Source organism: Silene latifolia, chromosome 3 (genome assembly GCF_048544455.1).
Source record: "Silene latifolia isolate original U9 population chromosome 3, ASM4854445v1, whole genome shotgun sequence".
NCBI classification, from domain to species: Eukaryota; Viridiplantae; Streptophyta; class Magnoliopsida; order Caryophyllales; family Caryophyllaceae; genus Silene; species Silene latifolia.
Window position 1 is genome coordinate 102,898,689 of NC_133528.1, and position 10,790 is coordinate 102,909,478.

The 10,790-nt window shown below is 39.4% G+C and overlaps 1 protein-coding gene across 1 annotated transcript; it reads left to right on the forward strand.

Annotated features, from left to right (window-relative positions):
- The first annotated feature begins 1,486 nt into the window (after positions 1 to 1,486).
- Positions 1,487 to 3,719, forward strand: LOC141649406 (uncharacterized). The gene is made up of 3 exons (XM_074458098.1): positions 1,487 to 1,942; positions 2,043 to 3,194; positions 3,282 to 3,719. The coding sequence occupies exons 1-3, from the start codon at positions 1,487 to 1,489 to the stop codon at positions 3,429 to 3,431; spliced, it is 1,758 nt and encodes a 585-aa protein (XP_074314199.1). The 3' UTR covers positions 3,432 to 3,719.
- The last annotated feature ends 7,071 nt before the right edge of the window (positions 3,720 to 10,790 follow it).

Genomic DNA, 10,790 nt, shown 5'->3' on the forward strand with positions numbered 1-10,790 from the left:
GTATGGTGGTTCATTTACTAGAAATGAATCTGGTATGGTGTATACGGGTAGAATGTGTAGGACTGCAGCTATTGACATTGATGAGTTTTTTTGGTTTACCATTGTTGAGGAGGCTGAGAAGTGTGGGAATTATAAGAGGGATGTTGATGCTATATTTTTTATAAATTCCGAAGGTGAATTAGAGAGAGTAGTAGATGATAAAGGGGATCAAATTATATGTAAAATAGCTGTATCTAAGAGGGTTGTTGAATGCTACCTGGTTTCTGCTGGTTTTTTGGTTAACTTAATGCATTTAATTGAGGGTAATGTTAAAGAAAGTAACTTAACAAGTCTTGTTAAGTGTTCCAAGAAATTGACCCCAAGGAGAAAGGCTGGAATAAGATACCCATCTCAAAAGCAGGGACCACTTCAAAAAAACACTAAAAAAAGCAACTCTACCTCTCACACTGTTATTAAAGAACCACATTCTGAAACCCTAAACTCAACACCTCCCAAAACCTCACAAAAGGAAAGCCAAGCATCTACAATACTCCAAAGAAAATCACCTAGAATTACCCCAAAAAACCTTGAATTTGATACTCCAGAATGTACCTTTGATTTCAATGACATTACTATGAATGATGCATTTAATACATATGAGGAAGAGTCAGATCTAGCAAGTCTTAGTACTGCTGCCGTGGTGGAGGAAGATTCAAAAGAGGAAGGTGAGCCTGATTATGAGCCTGATTGTGAGGAGTTAAGTGATGATGAGGGAAGTGATGTAGAAGCTAGGGAGTTAATTGAAAATGAGGCCGAGGAGAATTTGTTAGAGCAAGATATTTTGTATGATGGCATCTCAGATGATGAAGAGCTACAAGAAGCTAGGGACAAAGTTAAGGAGTGGAATGTCAATGCTTTGAAAATAGTTAAGCAACTTGAACTAGAAGCTGCATCCACACTCTTACCTGGTCAAGAACCTGCTGTCACTGGAGCTGAAAGTAGTGGATCAAAGGAGGGTTGTGAGAGTGACTATGATAAGAGTGGTGATGAAGTAGACACTCCTGGTGAAAGTGACGATGATTCTGTACCAGGTAAGAGGAGAAAGACTTCAATACCTGTTGTTAATGAGCATTCTGATTTTACTAAGTTAAAGGGTGTGTAGGGATTAGATTCCCTACAAGAGAGTTCTTTAGGGATTGTGTTACTAGATATTCTATAGCACAAGGTAGAAATTGTACATTTGCGGTGAGTGATAAATCAAGGGGTAGAAGACTTGGAGTAAGGTGTAAAAAAGATTGTTCATTCAAATTGTATGGTAGTTGGGATAATACGCAAGCTTGTTTTTTGGTTAAGACTGTCAAGAACACCCACAACTGTCAGAGGACCGTGGAAAGTAATAGGCAAATGAAATCAACTTGGTTAGCAAAGCAATTTCTTGATGTTTTTAAGGCAAAACCTCACCGCCAGAAGCTGATATTATAGAAACGTCAGGAGAGCTTATAAGATAATGATCAAGAAAGGTTTTGCTTATAAGGTCAAGTATTATGCACATAAGTTGTTGCATGGTTCTATGAAGGAACATTACTCAAAACTTGGCGTTATTTGTCAAGATTTTGAACAAGAGTACCCTAACAGCATTTTCACCTTGTGTACCAATCCTCATGTGGTTGGTTCTGAACCAGTGTTTCAGAGGTTGTTTGTGTGCTTTGCTTCATTGAAGCAAGGTTGGTTGGAAGGTTGTAGAAAGCTTCTTTGTATTGATGCCTGTTTTTTGAAGACATTCTTGGGGGGTCAGCTAATAAGTGCTACTGGAAGGGATGCCAATGAACAAATGTACCCCTTGGCATGGGCCGTAGTGGAGGGTGAAAATAATGAGAGTTATCCGTGGTTCTTTCAACAATTGAAAACAGCTTTAAGAGAGGAAGATGGTGAGGGCTGGACAATCATTTCTGATGAGCATCAGGTAATACTTCTTTAATTCATTTTCCCCTTAATATTAGTTATTCTGGATAATCTTTTTCGTACTCTGTATTAGTGACACAATAAGTGCTTCATTATTGCAGAGTATTGTCAGTATGGTGAGCAAAGAGTTTCCAAGAGCTGAGCATAGAAGATGTGCAAGACACATCTTTGCAAACTGGCATAAATCATACAAAGGAGAGGAAATGAAGATGATGTTTTGGCAGTGTGCAAAGGCCTATAATCAAGCTGATTTTGATGAAGCGGTGGCAACTATGAGGGAGGTGGATCCTAGAGCTGCTGATGCATTTATAAGATGCAACCCTACCCTATTTTGTCGGGCATTTATCAACACAAGAACAACCAATGATGTCATAGTGAACAACATGGCAGAGACCTTCAATGCCTACATCATAAATGCAAGGAGCAAGCATTTGATCTATATGCTTGAGGACATTAGAACCATGCTTATGCAAAGACTGGTGACCAAAAAAAATGAAATGGAGCAAGTGGGAGGAGTGATCTGCCCTAAGATTCAAGAAATGTTAGAAGTTGAAAAAGAAAAGGCAGCTTACTGTACTCCCTTACCCTCTAGGCCTATTCTATATCAGGTGAAAGATGGGAATGGGGGTGGGATTGATGAACTGAAGGTAAATCTTGCTGATAGGACATGCACATGTAGGAAATGGGATGTGACAGGTGTGCCTTGTTGCCATGCTATAGCTGCTATATTCGACATTCATGCTGAGGCAGGGGACTTTGTCCATGAAGCCTATAGGAAAACCACTTATCTTAGGGCATACAACTACCCCATAGTCCCTTGTCCAGGAGAAAGGCATTGGCCTAAAGTTGATGCCCCAATGATTCCCCCACCCATTAAGGTTGGTCCTGGTAGACCAAGGAAAAAAAGGAGAAGGGGTCCACATGAAGACCCAAAAAGAAGTGGAAAGTTAACAAAACATGGTCTAGAAATGACATGTTCTGTATGCAAGTCTAAAGATCATAACAAAAGAACATGTCCTCAAAAAGGGACCTTATTGCTTGAACCAACTCCTAAAAGAGGTAGGGGCAGACCTAGAAATGTGAGTACTTCTGACTCCAATAGGGCAACAACCTCTAGAAACTCCCAAACCAATCATGAACCTACTGCACACCCTTCAAGACTAGGAAGGAATGGCAGGGTAATCAAGTCTAATGGAAGAGGTGGTGCAAGGGGAGGAAGAGGTTCTTCAAGAGGAGGTTTTTCAAGACAAAGGGTAAGACACTTGATGTAGCTGATGAACAATCTTATTTTATTTATGTTTTTCATTCATCATTAATTGAACTCAAAATTACAATTGCAGGTACCCCAGGGATTAGGAGTCTTATTTGATGGTCACGGGAATGCTTTCACCAACCCCCCAAACAACTTCAACGGACCTAGGAATATCCACCATCCTCCTAGTCAATCCAACACTAACCCAACAACTCAGGTGTCATCAAACCAGATTTGAAGGGGAAGCCAAATCTGAATTGCTGCAGCAAGTTTATTTTGAAAACCTCATATTTAAACATAGACAATTAAGTGATTGTTGCAGCTGTTTATTTTGTTTATATTCAAGGATATGTGTAGGATATTTAGAAGAATTAAGTAGTAGTTTATTTTCAAGGATATGCTACAGCTCTACCATTTTAAGTAGTTTAGCTACTTGTGATTGCTGTAGCCGTTCATTTTGAAGAATATGTAAGCAACATTGGAAACAATTTGAGCAAGAAATGACAAGATCTGATTGCAATGGAAACAAAAGTTTGGTACAATTACATATAGTTCATTACGTTAATATACTTCATCAAACACCATTCTTCAACATCCAACAAATAGCAAAGAATACCCAAGATAAAGTTAACATAATCATCCCAATTTTTTCACATCTACAGTGTTTCCTAACTTCTTCTTTTAATAGCAGCACATTGTTCTTCAATTTCTCATTCTTCTTCTTTAGCTTCTTTATCTTCTCTTCTAAATTTTTCAGCTGCTCATGCTCTGACTTCATTTCATCTTCAAACTCGAAATAATGGCAGTCATTATGCTTCAAGTTTAGACAAAAACAACTTAGCTATGTGTTTGCGTAACAACCGATTCTAAAATTAACAATCAAATTAACTTACCGGCCAAAAAGAACAACCGTAAAAATTTCTACCCGCATTAACTCCCTTCTTCACCGTTCTCAAAACCGCTGCAACATTGTGTTTGCAAAATACATTATTCGGGAGACTTGAACAACTTGAGTTTAGTGAAGAACTTTGTGTCTTCATTAATTAACAACTACAAAGAAATATGGAACAAATAATATGAAATAGAAAATCAAAGAAAAATGGGAAAAAAGAAGAAGATGAAGAACAATGGAGGAAAAAGAAGAAGATGAAGAAAAATGGAGGAAAAGGAAAAAGTTGAAGAAAAAGAACAAGATGGAGGCAGGTACGTTTCAGGAAGATTAAAAACAAAAAATTGGGACCACATCAAGTGACCTAATAGGATACCTGTTACAACAGGTCAAAAATTGTCCAAGTTCAATAGAAGTTAAATGATGCGCTAAGTCGGTTTTTTCTCAGTTAAACTTAAGCATGGATTAATATGAGAAAGATACGCATAGGTTGGATTATTCCCGTTAAATAACCCTAAAAAATATATAATTCTACACTATAAAGAAATGAACATGTTTTTGGTTTTTTCAAATTTTTCAAATTTTTATGGTTTTTGTTTTGTGAAATTAAAGAACATATTTTTGTATTTTTCAAAAAAATTCAATTTTTATAATTTTTGATTTAAAAGTCATGTTAGAATTTCTCATCCCCACACTAGTATGGGCATTGTCCTCAATGGCCAATACGATAGGAAATTATGCAAGCTAAATGAGAATGCATGATTTGTACACTAATATGCAAAGTATATGACATATATACAAGTGATGCATTCTAAACTACACTATATGATGCATGATTTTATTGGTTGGAGAGCTAATTTGGATTAACTCCCAATGCTTGTGTTTGAACTTCCTCAAACCGAGTAAGACACTATTTCTAGTGTAAAAGTAGGGAAGTTCATGAACAATTATGCAATGCATGAAACTAATTGTCATTTTGGATTTTCAAAAGTGGGAACAATAATGAGACACCTCAATGGGACCGAGGTGGGAGTCCTTTGAATGTTGCTAGGACTCAAAACTAATGATCAAGATTAAAAATTTGAAAACAAGAGATATAAACAAAGCTAGAGGAGGTGTAGGAAACTCACAATAGAATAGGTTGAAGTCGAGTAGCCAACCCTGCACTTGTGGCATCCTCCAAAAGCTTGTCAATCCTCAATTGTCGCTCATTGCGACATCCTCATCAATATCATTGCTTTCATCATCATCTTCCTCATTATCATCATCATCTACCTCCATTGATCTGGAGGCTTCACCATCTTCATCATCACTTGAACTTTGCACTTCTTCCTCTTCTTCTTCTTGGCAAGAGTCACTATCTTCCATGTCATCAACAACAATCTCCTTCCCCTTAGCAACTCGACTATCCATGTTGGCATCTCTAGAAGCACTTGGGAAAAATACCTCCCTATCCCCCCAACTAGGCAAAGGACATGTAGGATCAAGTAGTCCTTGCCTAGCTAAATGAAGGAGGGGCGGATATTGAGCACGGTAAACATTGACCCGGTCTTCATGAGCTTCCTTATACATATGTTGCATTAGTTCGATCAAGTAGTCGTTGCCTACCACGACATTAGTGCCAATTGGTGTGAATTCATGGTAGGCAAATGGATATGGTGGAGTCACAATGGAGGAGGAGGAGGGCTTTGCATGCAATTCCCTATGTTGCTTCATAATCATTTCGGCTTCATCGGAGACTGGTAGTAGGTAGCTTGGACTATGGACGGTGATGCGGCATATCTTGCTAGGCAAGATGAAGGACTTAGCTTCTTTGGTGAGCCACTTATACTTGTTGTCAAGATTATCATTCTTGACCCAATGGAACTTGTTGATTATAGTGGCCATATCTAGAAGGTTGCCTCCTTTAACCGGTTTGTATGTTTTATCTTTTTTGAAATCCGGGTTAAAGTGCTTGGCTAACCATGTTACTAAGCCTCCATTCACAATAAAAGCCGCTCCTTCTTTCCCATTATCAATTTCAAGCCACCGATCAAGTAAGAGTTGAAGTATGTTGTATTCTTTGGTGAACTTTTTATTGATATTCATGGTAGACTCAAGGTAGACAAAATCAAGCTCGGTAAAGTGATTGGTACCTTTTCTTGCAATCAAAGTGTTGCCCACAAACTTGTGTCACACTCTTATGCCCGGATGGTGGACATATAAAACATGGCACTCCCGGAAAGAGTCAAATTTCCGCCCGGTAATCGCTTTCCAAAGGGGTGCGGCATCATATTTTAAAGGCTTCTTCTCATAATGATAATGTTGTAAAAGACCAAACACTTCACCAAACTCACTCAAGGTCATCCTTCTACTCTTGTTCTCTAGGCGGAATTCAACATATTTTTGAGCCTCTAACTTAAGCACCTTCAAGGAGCTTATGAACTCCATGGTAAGTGAAGGGTAAGTCAATTCTTGCATTTCAAAGAGGGTAAGCAACTTCATGGACTCGAAAAATGTCTTAGTTCTCCCAAGCACACCCAATTTTTCTAAGGCATCTTGATATACAAACTTGGTAGCAATAATGGTCTTCTTAGTAAGGAATAAAAATGCATTCCTATGAGCATCGGTTAAGAAAGTTACCTCCGGAAAATTTTGCAATTGCTCTATAACCGGAGTAGGTGTAGCTTCCTCAATAGGAGTTGCAATTTCTTGGATTTCCACCCTTGGTTGATGCACTACCAAAGCTTTTGAGGCAAGAAGAGCTTGTTGCCTTTTGGATAAATTTGAGGTTTTGGGTGTCTTGTTTTCGCGTTTTGTTCTTGCCATGTTGTTCTCCTTGTCAATTTTGTATCAACAAACCAATATTGTGCTTGAATGCTCCTTGTTTCCTCAAGCTTCAATCAATTCCCAATCAATTTTAGGATTTTCTAATTTGTACCCAAACCCTAGAAAATTGATTCAATTTGTGAGGATTTTGATGTGTAGATGGTCTTTTGTTGATAAAGGAGTGATTTAATCTTAATTTGAGGAAGTTTTGTTTTGATGGTGTTGAATTTGGTTGAGAAATTTATATATTTGAATCAGGGGATTGAGGGTTTTGAGGGAGAAAGGGTGTGTGTTTGTGTTTGTAAAAGATAGAAATGAATTAGGGAAGGAGGGTTGAATCCCGTGTTTTGGTTAAGTAGCAGTAGGGGACGAGCGGCTTCAAGTCGGGACGCTCGGATCCTCAGTCAGTGCACTCTGAAATTTCCAACCCGTGCTGGGACGCGCGGATTCTGCTCAGGACGAGCGGATTTCTGCTGGGGACGCTCGGCTTCTCCTAGGGACGCTCGGATTTACAAACAGCGTGGATTTAAAAATTTGAAGCATGCCAGGACGCGCAGATCTTTGCCAGGATGAACGGCTCAAAGTTTGGTACGGGCGTCTTGAATATGATCTGTGCAGATTTTGTAGCAGACCCCTTTCTTCAATTCCAGCATTCCCAAAACCCGCGTCCTAAGGCCAGGACGCTCGGATGTTCCTCTGGGATGCCCGCATTATCAGCAGCTCGAGCGGATTCCCTCCTGGGACGCTCGGATTCTCCTCTGCACCCACGAGCTCAGTTCTGCCCATGGGGATCTCCTTTTCCCGTATCATCCTTTCTTAATTTCCTTTGTTCAACATTGTGGGTGCACTACGAAGGATCTGTTCGCCTAGGCATTTTATATCTCCACACTAGATCAAATACTACACATCAAAACACATTAAAATACCTCCCTCACTTTCTCTCATGTAGAAAATCTTGATCAAAGTATAAAATTGCAAATCCAAAAGTGACAAAAATGCAATAAAGGAAATAAAATGATAGTTAAGGGTTAGAATATTTACAAATGGTGGTTTAGGGAGGACTCCACCAAACTCTCATTAGTTGATGAGACGTAAAGAGGGCAAAGACAAGGTGTTGTTGATGTTGCTCAACACCTTGTAGAAGTAATCACAGGCTTGTTCATTTTTATTATAAAGATCTTACGTAGATCTTTGCACATTGTGTTCTTCATAGTGGTGACACATGTCAAAGTAATGACAAGGATCAACAAAGCCTTGGTCTAAGGTCATAGCATTTCCAATGTAGGGATTGACTAATCCTTCAAATTCGTCATCCCATAGACCACAAACTTCACTAGCTAGTTCCCCAATGGTATCATGAGTTGACAAGAGCAACTCTTCTTCCTTGTTGTTATGGCCAATGAGGCCTTCTTCATTACTTGTCATGGTGGGTGATGAGCTATTCAAGCTCTCATTGTGAGGAAATTTCCTTGCTCTCCGGATAGAGCATCTTGAAGGTTATCCACTTTCTTCTTCCATATGGGTGGTGATTCTTTACTCATAGCTTGATCCTTGCATTGTGATGCTAACTTCTTCCTATCACTTTCTCGGCTATAGTGATCGATCTTGAAACATGGCTCATGTAGTCGGGGAGCTCTCATTGTTTTGTCAATATTGAAAGTAATTGTCTCATCCCCCACTTCAAGAGTGAGCTCTCCATGTTTCACATCAATTACCGCTCCCGCGGTATGCAAGAAAGGTCTTCCTAAAATGATAGGAATGTTGGAATCCTCCTCCATGTCTACAATGACAAAGTCTACCGGGATGAAGAATTTGTCAATTCTCACGGGCACATCCTCCCATATCCCTAAAGGTATCTTTGTTTATCGATCCGCCATTTAAAGTGTAATGTTGGTGCATTTGAGTTCTCCCATTCCTAGCCTCTTGCACACCGAGTATGGCATGACACTTACACTTACTCCAAGGTCACATAATGATTGTAGTGTCGCCAATGGTGCATGGAATAGAGAAACTTCCTGGATCTTTGAGTTTTGTAGGGGAACTCCCTCATAGAATAGCACTACTCACTTTGGTAAAGGCAATAGTCTCTAACTTTCGGATGGATTTCTTCTTGGTAAGAATGTCCTTCATGTATTTTGCATAGGCCGGAACATGATTGATCAATTCCGTGAATGAGATTGAGACTTCTAAGTTCTTCACAATCTCCATGAACTTTCCAAGTTGCTCATCAAACTTAGGCTTTGCTTGACGACTTGGGAATGGAAGTCTAATCACAATAGGCTCTTTCTCCTTAGCTTCTCTTCATTCTTTTTCTTTGAAACTTCATTGGTGGTGGGTTCTTCTTCCTTAGAGTTCTCCACAACATCTTCATCAATTGGCTTCTTCGGCCCTTCATATCTTGTACCACTCCTCAAATGGATGGCACTCACCGTTTCATGTCTTGGAGGGTTACCTTGAACTGGTAATTACCCATTTTGTCTTTGAGAGCTAGAAGATGCTAATTGAATCATTTGAGTTTCTAGCATCTTGATGTGGGCTAGTATGTTGTTGATGGTGATATCTTTGGCTTGGCTATCTTTTTGCATTTGGGTGAAAAATTCTTGTTGATTCTTTTGCATTTGGAGGACCGCTTTTTGAACATCAAAGCCTTGGTCATTTGATTGATTGTATGAAGGTTGATTTTGATAACTTTGGCTTTGGTTGTAAAAGGGTCTTTGAGCTTGAGTTCACATTGGAGGTGGGGTGTATGTTGGTTGGGGGCTTTGAACATTTTGGCTCTTGTATGAAAGATTTGGGTGAAATTTGGTATTCTCATTATAGTAGTTGGAATAAGGGGTACCACTCTTGTATGCTTAGAAAGCATTCACTTGTTCATTGGTTCCCCTACATTCACTTTGCTTATGTCCCAAAGTTCCACAACTCTCACATACTCCACTTGGAATTGAGGATGATGCCATCATAGCATTAACATGTTGTTTGGGTGATTTGGAAGCTTCATCAAGCTTAGCCATGACCTTCTCAAACTTCAAATTGATGGTGTCAATATGAGCACTTAGTTGAGCACCCAATTGTGTGATGGAATCTACCTCATGCCTTCCTCCTCTAGTGGCCTTTTGAGGCCCATTATATTGTGAATTATGAACCGTCATCTCTTCGATTTTAGCCCATGTTTGATTGTCATAATGATAGGTAAACATCCCATTGGATCCCATATTGAGAACATTGCGGGAATCTTCATATAAACCGTTCCAAAATTATTGCACAAGGAACCACTCACTAAGCCCATGGTGTGAACAAGAACGACAAGTGTCCTTAAATCTCTCCCATGCTTCATACAATGATTCTTCATCCCTTTGCTTGAACCCGGTGATTTGGGCTCTCAACATATTGGTCTTCTCCGGAGGATAGAATTTCTTGTAAAAAGCAAGTGCTAGCTTCTTCCATAAATCAATACCAAGGGTAGCCTTGTTTAGGCTCTTCAACCATTGCTTTGCGGTACCGATTAAATAAAAATGAAACAATACTCATCGGATTTGGTCTTGAGTAACTCCGATTTGAGAAATCGCATCACAATAGTCATAAAAAGTCTCCATATGTGAATGAGGGTCTTCACTAGGCATCCCTCCAAATTGACTTCTCTCAACTAATTGTATGAATGCGTATTTGGCAATGAAATTACCGGTTAGATGTGGTGGTGTAGGAGTACCATTTGGGAGGTTCTCCTCGATTGGTACGGAATGTGATGAAAATTTAGGCATTGTGAGTTTATTTTGTGACGGGTTTTGTATTGGGTTATCCTTTCCTTCTCTTGCAAAAGGGTTGGTGAACTCAATGTTATTTGGTTGAATGTCCACAATCTCACCAATACCTACAACTCTTGAAGTACCTCTAGCAACTCTT